We start from the raw sequence: 18,779 nt of genomic DNA, 5'->3' as shown, positions 1-18,779 counted from the left end.
AAAGAATTTTTAATAATTTTTTGATATGTAAACCCATGTAAAATCATAAAACAAATTTTATTTACAAATCCTGCCGTACAAATCTTACAATAAATGGTGTCAACATATTTATAACTAATTTGGTAATATTAATACTATCCAATTATTATTAAATTCAAATATGTAAAAAAAATATGAAAAATTAAATTTTAATATTTACTGGTGTCATATTTCAAAATCATGGCTGCAAATATACAATTTTCATATTCTTTGGAGAAAGTATTAACTAAGGGAGTTATCCTGAAATATGAACTAAATATCTTGATTCTAACACTTGAAACTTGACATTAGCTCTGAGAAAAGAATTGGTGCAAAAATAGCCTTTCCAGCCACCTTAACATGATTTTTGCAGTGGGACAAGAAAGATATGTTATGCTGGTCACTCAAAAAATAATGGAAGATACATCAAAAGACAAACCTACTGATAACTGAGGGTTCTGTTAAAGGACCTATAATGGTAACCTTTGATGATTTTTTGTATGTTAATTGTCAGTTCTTATACTCCTAAAAGAATGTTGAAACGTCCACTGTTTAGCTTGTCAACATAGCGTCTATTGCTTACATTTGAATTCCAGTCCGGACCAGGAGTCACCTGTCCGAACGATAACAATGCACTCTACACATGCACAGGCTGAGGTAACAATCTGAACATTGTGTATATCAACATGCTCTGGGAAGTGGAACAAGGAATTACGGTTGACATTCAAAACAAAAATGGTGGAAAAAATTTATCAAAAGTTAGCATTACTGGCCCCTTAAAGTAATTTGACAAACCACTCCACATCAATAAGAGATTGAATTTCACCTCTGTACTAAGTACCTGTAGTTTTGAATCAAGCATCTGTCTTCAACCTCTCTAGTAAGCTGATCTCATAATAACATTTTTTAAAACCATGGTTATTGTACAATAGAGTGACAGTAACCATAGTAATACTTTGATTTATACCCTTTGATGACAGTTGTTTACAGCCATTTACATGTAAATATTGCAAGGGATGGCATCAAAACTAATTTTTACGATATTTTCCAATATGTCTATTTCGTCGTTTAATCCTTATAACAATTTGAAATACTGAGTATAAGGCACGCTTTGAGTGCACAGTGTGTATGTGTGTGTATGTTATGAAATAAATAGCAAGGACACATATCTTTGTTGACAAGCCAAATAACTTATGATTTCAAAGGAAAGTGTCTTCTTGATCACATTTACAGAGGCTTAAAGTGTGTTCCTCTTGTAATCATATTTTACATTAGACAACCATGCTATAAGCTAGCACTTCAGAAAGTATGTTTTTGAATAAACTATCGAAGGTCTATGTGACTGACAAGAAAAAAATACTCCTGGGTTGAAAAGTGTAGGATTTGAAAAAATATGATCACTGCAGTGCTGTAATAATTTATTTTTAGAAAATTAGAAAAAATCATGAATAAGAAAGAAAACATTGCATTTTACCGGAGGTTGCTATTTGAAGTAAAAGATGTACCAGTAACTTCGTCAAATTTTCTGTCGAAAACATTTATTGTTAAATTTAAATACTGAAAGAACCCATACAAGTCAATAGATCATTCTGGTTTTAAATTGCTAGAAACTTATTAATTTGAAGAACAGGAATCGAGGCTTGCAAATGCTCTTTAAAATTAGTACAGGATTAGAAGTGTTGATAAAGATCAGTTTTTGAAACTTTCAAACAGGCTCACTAGGCACACAAAATTGCAAAACCTATTAGGTTCTCAGACTACAGGAAAGAATCATTTTTTTTCTGCAAACTGTCAAGGACTGGATGCACTTGACATTTTCAGAGCCAAAAATGGCAAATTTCTTGGAATGAATTGTCTTTGCAGTATTTTTTTTTTCACAGAAGATCCTTGACCGTCAATCTGTAGTATCAAATAACTTAGTGAGTTGCAGACTGAAGTACGCTTTAAAACATGATGTACAGAAACAATAAGGGCATGGAGTCAATGAACTGCTAATTGGCACACTGTTGTACCACTGCACACCAGCGTCATTCATGAAAATGTGGGGGGGGGGGGGGGGGGGGGGGACAACCTATTTTGAACAAATGGAATGACATGGATGTTATCATAATTGAAACCCTGCATGCATTTGCATATTAAGTTCAATCCATCATAACTTACACCAAACACTATTTTTAAGAAGATGACCTGTAACCTGTTGTATATGATCTTTTGTTTCCCCTTTGCAAAGCCCAATGCATACAAGCAATTGAATTTATTTCCCTGGTGAAGTTGACGTCAGTGTATAGGTGAGCATTGAAGATTTGGCACAAATTCGTCAGCTTTACGTGGATCCTCAGAGGTTGTATTCCTCGTATATCGACATGACAAGTATTTTGTATATAATGGTATATAATCACATTGTATAAGCAAAGATTGTAATTGTACCAACATGTGGTTAGTCTGTCTGTGCCAAGGGCCTTTAGGTTATTCAGGTGTTGCTGTTATTAACACTTTTGTTTATTATCAAAGTTTTTATTTTCAGTTCCCATTTGCCTCAAGTATGTAGAGGCTAGAGCATGGGAAGCTATTATTATCATCCAGTGTATGTCTGTATGCCTGCCTATAAGTGTTTCTATATGTCTGTATGTATGTCAGTACATGTATGGATGCATGGATGGATCGCTGTATGTATGTATGCATATTTATCCATGCGATATCTTGAAAACTTACTGTCCTTGATGCACGTGCAAAAATTATGCAAATGAACTTAAAAATTTGAGATAACTAAAAAATCTTCTTCAAAACTGACCATCAGATATTAAGATATACATGTGGTTGAAGTAAGCCACGAACAGGTTTGTGCAAAATTAAAACAAAGCAGATATTTTCATTTTTGTTAATTTTTCTCTCTCTCTTTTATTGAATAAATTTCAGAAGATCTTATTTTGTGAAACTGCTCGTCTAACAGCTTTTCAAATTCTCCAGGGGCAGCCTCACTCAAGTTTGCTCAAATGATAATGTAATTTGCATACTGCGAAACCTGTCTATTAAGGAAAAATTCAGGAACCGAAAAAGTGTCCTTATTAGAGAGATGTCCTTAATAGACAGGTAGATTCTGCAATTGTCTACTCTCGGTACAACACTGATATTTGCAAAGATTTGTTCAGTGTTTGAAGCAGTACGGGGAATACTTTGGCGGCCAACAGACTCAGACAAGTGAACAGTGACATTTTTTGTGTATGCCGTTTTAACAATAACATAAATGTACTAGATCAAGTTTATAACCACCATTGCTGCATTACTACCACTGACAGACTTCTACCAGATACAAGGAGTCGTGGTATGAGTGTGAGTGTTTGCAATTAATCTTAGATATCGATATGAAAGAGAGGTTAATCATTCCATTTCTGGTGTCAATATTGAACTTTTTCAAATCTACTTCTGTTCTGACAATGACAACAAGAACATTGCAATGCGTCATAACACGTCCACTGCGTGAAGAATCACCTCTCTTAGCAAAGAGGAGGAAGCTCCCTATACCACTTCAACAGTCGTGATGTAAACTTGACGTCATTTGCAAGTTGGAAGTACAGCATTGATGAAGTTGCCCTTTATGTCAGCGACATCTATCAACCCTCGACCTATGGCGTTACAATTGCAAGATGCATTTAGAAGTGGTCAAAAGTAGGATGATGTATTTCTTAATTCTTGTCATGTTAAAAATAATGTAACATGCTTCCCAAATGGTATAGAGTTTTCAGTTTGGCTGGGTAAAAACCATATCAATACTATACTGTAGTTGATAGGTCAGTAAATAAAACAAACGAAGAAATTCAAAAAAATAAACAAACAAACAAACAAACAAACACACTCATTTTGATCTTTTTCTTTTTCCAGAACTTTGTACAGACAGTTCTTGGATAAGGTCAAGATTTTTAGGTATCCTATGTCGTGACATATATTTGTTTTGACTCTTCCGCAATATCATTTGACGAGAAACCAAATGTCATCATCAGTTTGACAAGGTGCAACATCTGTCGTAGGAGTGCGTCTCCATAAAAACTTGAGCATTCAGTTCATCAAAAACTGTGTCACAATGGCACAATATGGCTTTGAGACTTGTCTTGAACAGCACTGCAGCAATGATAGTGGGAAGACTGAACTTTCCACCCCCAGTTTTCCCTGTATGCAGATTTCAACCATGCTGTTCAAAACAATGGGGTTATACCCAGCGGCTTATTGGTGTAAAAGTTGAGGATTTAGTCATGATATTTTGCTCTTGTCTGATTCCTACGCTTTACATACCACAGTCATTCACCCTGTGCAGGTTATGAGAATAAGACAAAATTCATGTTAGTCTTATACCTTGACAGGTGTTCGTGACTTCATGGAGTAGATTTTCATAAAAATAAATCACTATTTTGAAATTTTTTATCCATGTTACTTTTATGAAAGATAGATGCATAATGTTCACAAGTCTCCACGGAAGTGTGTGTTCACAGCAGAGCATTTCAATGTTTATCATTTTGGTGCACTTTCTTGGAAATTTGTTTTTCCGACTAACATCCTGAAAATACTGATCAGGAGTAATGAGTTGTCCTCAATGAAAGTATCCAGAATATTATGATGTAACTTTGTGCACTATAAATGCGTAGAGAATTCCATTCAAACATTGGGAATCTGCTCTTAGTGATTAGGCAAAAAAAGTTCAACTTGGACAGTTCATGTCTAGAAATCAAAAGACTCAAACTTTCTCTTAAATTTTCTGTGAGGAAACTTCACACCATTTCTTTGGAAATAAAGAATAAAAATCAAGGCTCACTGTGCCAAATTTGATACTATAGAAACAAATAAGCTAATATTTACCAATGCTTGAAATGCAGAACTGCTGCTCTTCCTGTGTTGGGGAAAAAATAAATTTTTGATTTTCAAAAAATCTAAGATTGAAAAAAAAATATTTACTCCATAAGTTCAAAAAATGTATTGAAAATATTTGAGATGTCTGTCCCTTATGTGTATTTTATCCTAAAAATATTTTGTGGAAGATGGTTATGCCATATTGGTTTAAGAATTGAAGAGTATAATGACATATAAAAAGAACAACGCTCTTGCAAGTAGACAGCTTGGAACTCAAAAGTTTGTTTCATAGAATGAAAATCTGTGAAAAATACCTTTGGTTTTACAACAGGGACTGAATAAGCGGTTGATACTTCTGTATTCAGACTTTCTTCTGGTAGAGAATGGATGGATGCTACGTACATTCAGTGTTTTTTATGGGCATGAGTCGGCATGACTTGTGTTGTACACACATATTTTATCATCAAGGTCATTTTGTCTTTGTAAAGTGTTGCCAAGATATATATATATATATATATATATATATATATATATATATTATATATATATATATATATATATATTATATATATATATATATATATATATATATATATATATATATATATATATATAAGAGCAGGGAATAAAGCAGTGTAGTATTAGAAACTTAGAATTTACACATGAACATGGTTGACATGGCACTTACTGTTTCTATTTTGTCAGCTACTCAATAATTGTCCTTGTCAACCTAAGTGTCTGACGTGTTAGAGACAAATTGAGGGTCTTCAATTGTCTTTCAAGCGACATCGTGTCATTTGATACCTCATACGTGTACAACCTCGGTAAAAGGTTCCTGTCTGATGACCAGGGATGGTGTTCAAGTACCCCATTCCTGTCACGATGCTGGTTTGATTCAAATCTGTCAGTGCTAGAGTTCATCAGATGATCAGTTGGAGCAAAGAAGTGTCAAGAGCCTTCTCCATCACAGGTTTTTTTTTTCATGCAACAATGACTTGAAGTACAATTGAAGGTTCGTGGTTTGATGTGTTGCGTCGTAAAGTAATTGCAGGCTGTCATTTCTGAAGGGGAGGGAGGGGGAGTTTAACCCTTTTACCCCCATTTCACTGTCTAGAGGTCCAACTTTACCAAAGAAAACAATGGGATTGGTTCAAACCAAAGGGTTTTGTGTGGGTTAGAAGTTGTATCACAAAATTATGTTTCACATGGCATTAAAAGAATTGTGTTTCTTGTGACATTACAAGTACTGCATGAGCCTTTTTGTGATGAAGAAATGAACATGCTATTGATGAAAAGTTTAGTCCAGTGGGTGAATATTGTTTGTATTGCAGAGAAAGGATTGTGTGTTGTATGTTATACTGTAAAACAAACTCACAAAGTAATGATACTTTGCCGTTCAGACAGAGCTTATGCTATGGGTATAATATTTGAAGTTCCAGTGTCTGTTGCACCAATAGCTGCTGAAAAATTTACCAATTACTGCGTGAAATCAAAATAGCCCAATAAATGGAAAACTCATTGCAAATTTCCTGCGTACGGTTTTACCAAATCACCCAAATTAACAGGGTGTTGGGGATGTAGTTTGGTTGTTCTGGTCGCTGACTTCTGTGCTAGGTGAATAGGTAACGTAAACTGTAACTTTGAATCAGACAGAAAAATTACCGAGTTGTGTTGCTGAATAGCCTGACAAATGCATGTAGGTGCATGTGATATTTGATAAGTTCTAGAGGCGAACCTTCTAGAATGTGGATTTGGAATGTCTAAGTTCAAACAGGAGCAAAATGTCACCACCAGCAATTCGTTACCTTTGTATGCCATTATAGTGGAAGCTCTCCGCTGGATCATTCAACTTTACTACTTCTATGGCTGAAACAGAAAATATTAACCCTTTGAGCACTGCAATTTTTCCCACCAAAATTATTGTGTGCAACATTTTACCAATTTTTGTGAATTTTTCTGTAATTTTTTTGACAATTTTAGATCAAATGAACATCATATTTTATTCACTTCAGATTTTTAGCAAAATTTTAGCAAAATTTAGAAAAAAGTTGACTTTATATATTTTGATATAGGTGACAAAAATTGACTTTGGCGCTCAAAGGGTTAATACCATCAAAATATTACAGTGATGTTTCCAAACAGTAAATATTTCCTTAGACTATCTGTTTCCTATTGTTGGCAGATGCGTTGATCTGTTGTGCTGTGGAAATCTTTTATTGTTAATTAGACAATCAAAAGAAGCCAATATGGGATGAAGAATCAGACTTTGAGCGATGTGTGTTTTTATTTCATTTGATAAATGATTTCTTGTCAGATTAACATTAGAATTATAAATTAAGCCAAAGAGGATTTACTTTACAAATGAATCTTTGTGATTACCAAACAAGGACCAAGCCACACTGTCAGAAGATACTTTTGTCCATTTCAGCAACATAGTTTTTCTGACTGTATCACAGCCTCAACGTTTCTCGTTGATTTCCTTCCGTGCAGGAGACAGAAATGGTTTGTTGTAAAGTTGTTTCTTGGTAAAGAATATTCCATAAGTGCCCAAATGGAATTGTTGATAGTCTTTCAGGTTGATCTTACAGAAAACGTTACTGAAAACTATTCTTACACATAGAGGTCCTGAAAAGTTTTACAAAACAGTATCCATACCTGTGTCCGTAGCTATATAGTCAGACTCATAGTACAATGTGAATTCATTTATTAAAACTTTACACCCCCATGTTCTTGTATAGAGGTCCGGCCATGCATTGAAATTACACAGGCTGACAACACCATGTTGATAAAAAAAAGGCGAGTACAGGATATACTGCAAAATATCCTGTCACTGTGAGAAAGTTATTTGTATGAGAATGTAATCGGCTGAAAGGAACACCTTTATTTGCTGCGGCTTCAAGGATACTGGGGGTGTTTAAAACATTTGTAAGATTAGGTGGGTAGAGTATGTGGGGGGCAATCAGTGGAGTGGGTGCAAGAAAGAACATCTCCTGTGTTGTGAAGTTTTGGATAAAGAAACAACAAAAGCATTCTTTATGTAATTTGTGGGATGTGCACATTATCTTGCTGAATATAGAATTTTACACAGAGGCTATCAAATGACTCAGCAAATTGTTCTAGCTAAGATGGTTACTCAGACTGAGGTAGAATTTAGTACGTGATATTATTTTTCAGGTGTTTATTTAGGTATACCTCTTTTTGCTGAATCCCCATTATACAAATTTTAGACACGATGAACATCTCAATTGTCACACAGTGTTTACCAGGTTTACACCAATACATGGTCAATACTACTGAGAAGTGACATGTTCCTCCTGAACTCCTAATCAACAGGTGTAAATTGGAGAATCACAGGATTGTGAAAAAGTCACGTAGGATGGGTTCAGTTTCAAAAGAGAAATAGTTCAGTGGGTACTTGAATTCATGGCGTCATTTTTTAAAGGAAGTGGTCCTGAAAATTGTTTGAAAATGTTTACTAGCATTAAATGCACAATCAGACAGTGTTAGGTCGGAATAAGTGTCCTCACCACAAATGGCTGCTAGAGGGCGTGCTTTACACTCCATTCCAACAGGTGTTTAACATTATCTTTGCATGCCTGTCAGACAGGGAAGGATTAAAGATATCAATTCCTCAGCCCATGATGATAGAACATGGCAGTTTTCTAATCAATACAGTAAATTTATCAGTTTATCTGCCATTGTGTTGGGGGGGGGGGGGAGAGGGAGAGGACTATTTCCATTTTCCTGAAGGTGTGATGTGGAATTGGTGTGCATTTCTGATCAGGTGACTTTTAACGAGGGCAAGGAAAATCACTGACTTGTGAATAAATGAAAAAAATTTTGATCTCCATGAAATGTTTACGGGACTTTTTGTTTTTGTACAAATTTGAGATGTTTGTTTGTGTAATGTGCTAGAAACACTGCTACTTGACATGCAGTCCTCGTTTGAAACATTTCATCTCCGACATGGTTTCCTCCTCAAGGCATACCCTGTCATTTGCTATTGACAGGGTATCTAGGTGGGTTCTGATCAGAAACCCACATATTTCAATAACGTTCATTTACACCGGTTGCTGAAACCAGTATGGGGTTCTAATGGTGTCCAATAACTTTTGTATTTGCAAAATGCACAGAATCCCAATATGAGCGATAGGTTATATTTTTGATCTCAGACCCCCCGATTTATCCAATATAAACAGGAAATTTATGGTGCATTGTAAAAATTGCAGTAACTGTTCAGAAAAGCTATTTCACACCATATGTTAAATACATGTGATTAACAACAAACAGTGTTTGAATGAATTTGTTTTTTCAAAACTGAAGAAATGAAAAAAAGTTGCAAAGTTGGCGGCATCTGTACATAGAAAGTAGTATTGCTGTCAGTGCCACCTACAGTGCTTGCTTTCATGCTGTGCGTGAACTTGTAACAATTTTTATTTCAGTCATCGTACGTTTGATTCATGACATGTTGCATGCCATTAAATAACCAAAGTTCACCCTAAAATGACGCAAAATGTGTCATACACAAAAATATGGCCCTGTTTGTGATGTATTGCGCTTGTTTATGGCTTGTCCAATATGCCACACTAAGCCAGAGTCCATACTGCCTTGCCAAAAATTTACCTGCCCTGGGCAGGCAGGCAGGCAAGTTAAATTAAAGATATTTGCACCGTAAATATATACAAAACATAGGTACTTCATGAACTTTGTTCAATTCAGAGAGCTCAAGGCTATTGTCATTGGCCCAGACTACAACAAAGGAAACACGGACGGCAGACAGCTTATACATTGTGACGGTATGTTAATGTAATGAAAACAAATCAACCTTGAACCTGCTCTCATTAATATCTCTGTTGACACCCAATCAATATGTTGACACCTAGACAGAAAAAAACAATATGAAAACTCCTTTCTCACTTGTTGAATCATATCTACTATGTATGCACATGCTATGCTAGCATTTCTTGGCAATCGTTATTTAACAGGCAATTTTATCGACTGTATATATATCCACATATAGACCACATCTTGAAAATAATGGTGTTTGGAGTGCCCTTTTCACAATAACCTGCTGTTGCGGTGCTGAGTGTGTGCCTTGTTTAAAGCTATAAATATCCCTGTCAACATGTGACGGTAGAGCAATGCGGGCAGCTTGCGTTCAGGATGTCGTGATGTGAGCAGGACAAATTTGAAACAGCAGTTGTTTAATAACTGGTACGTTTGTTGCAAGTGACAATTTATGCACAAGACTGAACGCGGTGGACGTGTAACTTAATACTCCATACTTTGTAATCAAGGTTAACTTGCATGGGCAAATAAAACTGCATGGATATCCAGTTGTTCGCTTGCAAATCAAATGACATCAAACCGACCATGTAATTGAATAGAAGTTTATGCGCACAGACAGAACTGGCTCTACTGAACGTGAAATCATCAAAAAACAATCGGTAACAGATTCCTTTGTGACACACAGTCCCGTGTGAAGTGCCAGAAGTGTGGCATATGTGTTTCATTGTGTTCTATTTAAACTTCATAGATTAAATTGTGGGGTGTCTTTGATGGTCGTCCTAATCTGCCTTGTTGAAGTCGCTTGAGCAGAACGCAATTGTCATTGGCCCCGTTGTGCATTTATACAGATGAACTTTCACTACCGAAGACAGAGTTTTAAACAAGTTTTAGTAGAAAAGTTTGCGACTGACTACAACGGGGTTTGAAATATGTAAACTACAGCCATAAAAATGACAATGGTGGAATATTTCATTTTGTGATTAACCACACCTTTCAGGCATGTGCCACATGGAAATGAATTGTACTGTCCTGCATTGTCAGACTGTCTCAGTCCAATTCTAGTAGGTGCTTGATACTTGTATTTTGTAATTTTGAACATAAAGAACAGAATCACTTTGTAATTCCCTATCGTAACATTAATTTTCAAATTCAAGATAGGACTAAAAGTTAGGCGTGGAATGCCGTAGCTGTTGTTTTTCTTTTACTCAGTATGACTTATTTTCATCAAAACACAGCATGAAAAACAATGAAAAATTTAATATTGGCACATTTCACTCCATGGACATTGAATTGATGTCTGGTATGGTGAGAGTGTTGAAAACTTGTTGCTACATTGCAGTAAACTTTGTCATTCTATCAACATTGGGCACGTTTGGAAAGCAAAAAAAAAAATGCATTATTTAGTAAAGGTTTTGAATTCTTAGATCAATGACCCACAAATGTTAAGAAATTTTTCAGCTTTTGTGTGTTTTTTATGCATCATTAGTGAGTATTCTTGTTACAAACTTAGGTGCAGTTTTCTAGCTGACAAGGCTGATGCCTACACACAAATTTGTGTATGCTGGAGTTTTAACATACAGGGTTGTGTGTTCCTGGAGAGTCCCTTGAATTCAAAAGCCTCCTGGAATTTCCTGGAAAAGTCTTTGAAAATGAAATTGAGTCCTGGAAAGCCTGGGAAAATTGATAATCCACCCACAATTTTCAAAACATGGCAAGATGATTAGTTGTTGTATTATAAAAAATGATATCCTATGTAAAATGATATAACAATGAAAATTGCTTTAAGAGTCTTTGAAAGTTCATGAATTTTAACTTACTTGGAGCCTACACAGACCATGAATCACACATTTCAGTCCGGGGGGGGGGGAGTGTTACGACATCCAGAACACTATAGAAATAAAATGTGAACGTACAACCTGAAACGATCCTGGAAGGTAAATAACAAGACATGCAGAGCTTGAATAAAGTGATCACGCATAATATGCATCATTGAGAGTTACTGGCACGGAAGTTTCCCACATAAACAATTGAACGAAAGAAAAAAAAAAGCAGTATTGGAGTGTGTTATGTTTGAATGCTTTCTTTTCATCTGCCGGACTAATTTATGGTTCCAATGAAAATTGTCACGTGGTGTGAGGATATAGATAGAATTTATCTGTAAGGATGGCTTGCATTGAGAAATGGAAAATGCAATGCCCTTACATAAAAAAAGGGAAAAATTATGGCTGTCTGTCTAACAGAAAATTATGCCTGTCTGACCAGTATTTTAGTATTTTTCCATGCAAACTTTATGCGATATTCTGTGTATTCACGTAAATGTGAATTCAATAATATTTATTTATATTGATTTATATACTGACAGGCACTTCGCGTATACTACAAGCCAAGTGCCAAGACAATATTGACTTTTTTGGAAGAATGAGTACTTTATTGCCTGTGGTAGGATGTTAATATCTATTGTTTTGGTTGTTTCTGTCCATTCTGAGCATCCCTACCTAATGCCTTGGCCACCTGTGGTTTGATATGCCCTGTCACCTTGTGTGAAAGTGCTGTCAATTATTTCAGGTAACACGTGGGTAAAACAGATAACCCTTTTTAGACCATTTTCATGGAGTGTGTCACATGTTTCCAATTTTCATAATTGTTTTGACATTTCAATTCTTTTTGTCAAGACAGCAAGCTGTTCAACAAGTATGTTGTCACTAATTAATCAAAGGTAGAATCGACCTATCGGTAAATGGATGTGAAACTGTGTAGCTATATAGTCAAGGATCCTCATGAATATTGACCTTCATGTCCTCAAATGACACTAATTTTGAGTTCAGTTGAAAACTCTGTTGATGGAATTGATTCTGTTCACATTGTGTTCAAAGGCACGGAAAATAAAAATGCAATTTTCAGTGGTTTTATGCATTTTTCTGTGTTAAAACAATTGCGAAACCACATCATAACAGTTCATTCAGTATGAACTACCCACTTTAGAACATGTGTGGTGAAAGGCGGTTTACCTGTATTCTCTTTTGATTTGAAGACCCAGCATTGTTACAATAAAGCAATAAAGCCATTCACAGTCACTTGTCTTAGAGTGATTGCATGGATATACCAAGGCTATGGTCAAGTTACCACGGAACACATGTCATATGTATTTACTCATAGTCTCTAACAGCACATCATATGTACATGTACACACCTGCACATATGTATGTTTGTCTTTCTGTCCATCTGTCTATATTTACGCAAGTACACATAATTTATATATGTGTGTATGCTTCTCTGTATATTAAGTATCATTCAATGATTTTTTCTTTTCAGGTGTACTTTTGTCGTATTTTTAAAGTAAATAGCACAGCGATGTTAACTTTTAGTGGAATATGATCAAGCAAAGTATTGATGCCGAATGAAAACGTCGACACAAAACAGTTCTATTTACTGAAATTTGACTAAAATGTTAGAAGCATCAGATACAGAAAGTCACACACAGGAAGTTACTGTCTGGATTTCATAGGATAATGGATTAGAGGGAGGACAAGAAGTTGTGGGGATGCTATCATATTCTGGCCACAGGTTTTAATACAGCTTCATGAAGTACACAGTTACATGATAAGATGTGTATGCACCTTTCCGGTAATCTTTGGGCGGCTGGAATGTATTTATGAAGTGTGGGATATTGCAAGAGCTGTCAGAGGAAGTTGGTCATGTAATATTTAGTATTTCCAAGCATCTAGTATTACTTCTTTCAAAAGGGATTTTGGTTTTCTTTACTTCTAGTTTTATGATGGTCGATCTCACTGATATTCAGTGTTTTCTGATAAAAAATGTCATATTGAGCTATATGTGCCTCTCATGGGAGCACTGGCCAGATCGCTTCCATATTGGTTTTAAGGTCCTCCTGTAAACTTTCAACCTTCAAGTGTCAAAGTCAATTTTTGTCACCTGTAAAAAATACTTTTTTTCAGATCAAGACAATTTTTCAGATTTTTTCTCAACATTTTAATCAAAACCTGTATCCAATCATGAATGAAAGTTATTTCCATTTGGTCCAAAATTATCAAAATAATTACAAAAAAAATTCATAAAAATTGATGAGAATATTGCATTTAAATTTCGGCGGGAAAAATAACAGCACTCAAAAGTGTTAAACACTCCCTTCTCAATCCCAGGTTCTCGCATTAGCAAATGTGTCAATAGCCCATTAACAGTTTGTCATTCTTTTGTTTTCCATTGAATATTTTATCAAGTAAATAATATTTATATTAGATAAATCTGATAATCAAGTGGGGGCTTTAAACACTCAATTTTCAGTTACTTTGCTGTCAGCAATCTTGTACCTCTCTAGTGAGTATATGGAGTTATCATCCATTACTTACTGGAATTTGAGAAAATTCTCAAGTTCTTGTCTTTCTCGGAAAATGGCACCCAATTCTTACTTCAGTTTGAAAATTTTGTAATAATCTTATTTAATGATAAGATGTTGTTATTTACATAAGCATGTGATAGATTCCAGAAATACATATTGCTACTATCGGTAGCAGGAAACTGCAGAGATTCTTTAGTTTCAATGATTGGCAAACAGTGTGAGATGCTAGTACCTGTGTACATATTTTGCCTAGAGGAATCAGATATGGTAAGAGTGGCCTATGGAGTGAAGAGTTGGCTATCATGGTAGAGTGACATTGAAAGATGTTGTTGCTGATCATTAAGTCAATTTAAATTACCATCACCGTCAGCTTATTCACATTCCAGAAGTGTAGAAATCATTTATTTGAAAGAAGACAATTCGAAGGTTTTGCAGTAGATTTTCATACTATTGGACCATTATGGCTAACTGAACAAAGTATTGTTTTAGGAAAATACCAGTAGTAATCTTTCCTCAAGGCATAGCTTATAGTTTTAAACATCTGTAAAAAAATAGGGCTGTATTAAAGTTGAGTCATGAAAATACCAATGTACTATATTATTCTTTTAAGCTCAGAAATATTTCATTGGTTTGTCATCAAACTATCATTCAAAACTTCCCATTGTTAAACTCTCCCTTCTTTATCTATTATACCAATAAGCCTGCATAACATCTCTTTTGAAATTCTCTGTTGTACGAGATTTTCTTTTGTGTTCCATGTCTGAACCCTTAAATTATTGGTTCTTTAATATGGGTCTGTCCATCCCTCAGAATATAATTGAATAACATCAAACAGAAAATAGTAAAAAAAGTACTTTTACATACACCTTGTTAAATATCACAAATCTCTCATGAGAGCTGCCATTAATTGACAACAATTCTTTCTGTGAACAGAGCAAGAAATCATTGAACACTGCAAAAGAAGAGTTTGAAAACGTCCATGGACCACTGATGGAAGAACTCCCACGTTTTTTTGAAGATCGCATTGAGTACTTCCAGCCTTGTTTTGAGGCACTCATCAAATCCCAGGTGAGGTTCTTTTGTCGTTTAGAACAAAGTGACACTTACAGTGAATTGCTTTGAAGCATTGGCATTAGACGAACTAGACATATTGTCTAAATCGAGGTGTTGCCAACACTGTCAGGTGCAATTAACAGCTAAGCGGTAATATGAGTCGATCATAAAGAAATCAACTCTGCAAAAGTTGAAATATTGTCTAGCGGGAGGTCAGACAAAACAGCACCACACCACACATATCCACGCACTGCACAGCCAGCTAACTGCCCAGGATGTATGTTTACAATGCCTTTCACATTTACAAAATTTTTGAACTTTTGAATTTTTGTGTGCCGGATTAAAAATTGTAATGCTGTAATGTAATTTTAGTTCGTCGAAGTAATATATTTTGTTGAACTAAGCAACAACAAGTGACTGCGTTCAGGCAGATGTGATGTGTGTGGATTGGATGGTGCTGTTTTGACTGCGTCTGACCTCCTGCAAGACAATGTTTCAACTTTTGCAGAGTTGATTTCTCTGTGATCGACTTGAATTATTGCTCAACTGATAATTACACCTGACATTGTTGACAACACCTCAATTTAGACAATATGTCTAGTTCGTCTAATGCCAATGCTTCAAAGCAATTCACTGTATGTATTTTTTCTCCATCTTGTTTTGAGCTTTCAACCGTATTTTGGAGCAAAAGTTGCTGATTTTTATAACATTACATCTCTCTCTTGACCCACAGTAAGACATCATTTCTTTTCCAATAAGACTCCATCATGAAAAAGCTTTACCACGTGAAGACAGAGTACACGCTGATTTTTTTAGTAGAATCATGAAAATAATATTATTTGTCTTTTATATGGTTTTGCTATTATAGTACAACCATCCTTGGCACCAGTACTTTCACAAAACCAAGTGATGCACATGTCATGTGTTCTAGATATAAAGAGTGAATATTTTTAATGATATTATATGCTCTTTTTCTGGACATGACCTTCACAGTAATTTGACTTTTAAGCTGCAATTTTCACTCAGAATCATGGGTGACTTGTTCCATTACATGTTCTTTGTGTGTTTATAGTTTTGTGTGTTTGTTCATCAGTTGTCATTCGTGTCCATCCTATGTACTGTAACATTTAAAGGGGCCTATAAATGGGATTCACTTTCCATCGATAACCTTGAATTAATTAATAAATGTGTTCATGCATAATTATGCTGCTGGCACGTCAAGAAGGCTGCGATGTGTTTTGGGACAACCATGGAGCTTATAAATCATTTTTCCCTGATAGTTATGTACCTTCAACAGACACACCATCAGCGCACACACACACACACACACAGTTCCAGATCATAAAGCATCATTGTGTCAAGTTTATATTACACAAGATGTTTTGAGCATCTGAATGTTTGATAGCTACTTCAAGTAAGCACTGGATGTCTGACAGTTTACAAACATCCGTGATTCATTTTGTCGGCATCGTGCTGCAGTACTTCTAGGAATACAAAACCATTCACTCTGTATTTGAACAGTCTGTCAGAAGATAGAATGTTTCATTTATCTATTCACAGATTTAGAAATAAACTGTACTGTCAACAGATGATTATAAAAATATTCATTTCATAAGTGCATACAAATTTCTGAGAAAACAGATTTGTCCATGACCTCCTAGTTTGATGTATGTTGAATTCTGAAGAGATTCCTGAATTTGGTCAGCACCATGGATTTGATTTTCTGAATAGAAATGCAAGAAACAGCAAATTTTCTGGAGAACATTTGATAACAATCTGTTGATAATGTCAGACAAACACAGATAAAAATCATTTTGCTGTCGTAATTCTCAAAGCTATTTATTTGTACTAGTCACATGAAGACAACATTTTTTTTAAAAACATATTGTGAAGTTCAAGTTTCATGGATAGATGAAAGCCAATGGTGGTTTTTCAATTGTAAAGGTATTTTGCTATGTAAAAGAAACCCTAGATGTAGCCTTGAACTGCCCACATTGCTGTAAAAGTCCCTCAGAGCTACGCTGATTGCCCACCCACAATCAGGTTATAGTTGTATTAATCATGAATAATACTTGGATCAGCGTATGGTCATTAAAAATGCGTGTGTTGAGTCATCCTGATGCATCGGAAGATCCGTTTTTCATGAAGTCAAGTTCACATTAAATCTCAATTTTCCTTTTGTAAATAGTTCATTGTACAGATCTAGGTCGGCATGAGCTTTGTGGGTTTTTTTTTCCATCTGGAATTGTGTCACCAGGGAAAATTATGCATGTTTTAAGATGAGGGCCTGGGAAGATACCCAGAGGTTTGGGTCTTGCTGTTAGTGGGAACACACAAACCTGAATGCTGAAAAATTCCCTGATCTGATAAGGAGTCTGATGCAAAATCTGTAAAAATCACATAATGCCATGTACATTCATATATTTGTGTTGACTTCTGATTTTAGCAGTAAAATTCACTGTTCTGTGAAACAAATCATTTAGCCAGTACCTAAAAGCACTCTCACCTGACCGACCAGATAAAAAACAAAACATTGTTCTGAATACAAGGATTATCATAAAAGGGATGGACGCCCATATGTTGTATCATCTATGTCAGTTTCACTAAAATCAGGAAGAAAATTGTGTCACAAATTCTTTAGTAACAATACTTTGAAGTTTTCTGTTACAGCAATTAAGCCAGAACAGAATTGACAGAATTGCATGGCTTTTCTGAACAGAAAACTAAGACAAAAGTGACTGTCATTTTTTTGGTCAACATGCATGTGCGCCATAAAATGTTGTAAATCGCAATATTTGATGTTATATTCAGGCACATATTTGACAATTTGTAAAGACCAGTTGAATGAGGTGACTAATTTGCCCCATTCATCATGTAATAGTATATCGTGTATTATTTTTGGAAGCATTTTAATTTAGTTTGGCAACATTTGCTGTGTATTGTGTCATGACGCGTCTGAGTGGAAACCGCCAGTCAGTCAGGCAACCGATGAGTGTTACCTTATTATATTCTAGAATGCAAAAGTTAAAGCAATTGTCCAGCCAGGATTTGTGTATCATCATGGACAGAGAACCGTGTGATTAGAAATTGAACTTAAGCCTGACAAAGGCCATTATGGTGCATTCCATGGTGTTCCTATATGTGCACCAAATCCATCCATTTTTCTGCACAAAGGAAACTGTTGCACAAATTATAGCTGTAATATGTCATCTAGTAGCAGACCAAGTTATTTGACATTTTTTGCCCATTTCAAATTCGTCTTTTACCTTTTGCTGATTCTTGAAAATATTTATGCATTAATTCTTAAACAAAAATACACATTTTCATGAAAGCAAACTGATAATAACAAAATGTGTGATCAATGTCACTGGCTGGTTCTCTTTGTGTTTAGTTCACAAATGCTGTCTCTGTCGGTGTATTTTGAGGTATTGTGAAGACCCTGAAAATAGGGCTGATTTTTAAAACAACCTATCTTATCTGTGATCAATTTTCAATTTACTCATACAGAAGCTACATTCAAGAACACAGGACATTGCTTTGGGGAAATTGTTATGAAAAAAACTGAGCTGTACTTAGGGCTGTAATACTCAATTGTGTTTTGGAATGATATTTTGTTTTAGTTTGTGTAATATTATTTCTTACCTGCAGGTGCATTTTCTGTAATGGGAAAAAAGCAAAGCTTAATGCTTAAGCCAAAACCGCAAATATATATAGGAATGTTTCC

At 35.3% G+C, this 18,779-nt stretch overlaps 1 protein-coding gene across 1 annotated transcript in view; it reads left to right on the top strand.

Moving 5' to 3' along the window:
• Positions 1 to 18,779, top strand: part of LOC139120630 (bridging integrator 3-like) — a 67,380-nt gene that overhangs the window by 41,455 nt on the left and 7,146 nt on the right. The window contains 1 exon segment of the mRNA XM_070685139.1: positions 14,936 to 15,070. Within this exon segment, the coding sequence (XP_070541240.1) occupies positions 14,936 to 15,070 (135 nt within the window).

This window comes from Ptychodera flava, chromosome 20 (assembly GCF_041260155.1).
Source record: "Ptychodera flava strain L36383 chromosome 20, AS_Pfla_20210202, whole genome shotgun sequence".
NCBI lineage: Eukaryota > Metazoa > Hemichordata > Enteropneusta > Ptychoderidae > Ptychodera > Ptychodera flava.
Note: the sequence above shows the minus strand (reverse complement) of the source record. Positions and strands in the feature narration are given on the sequence as shown.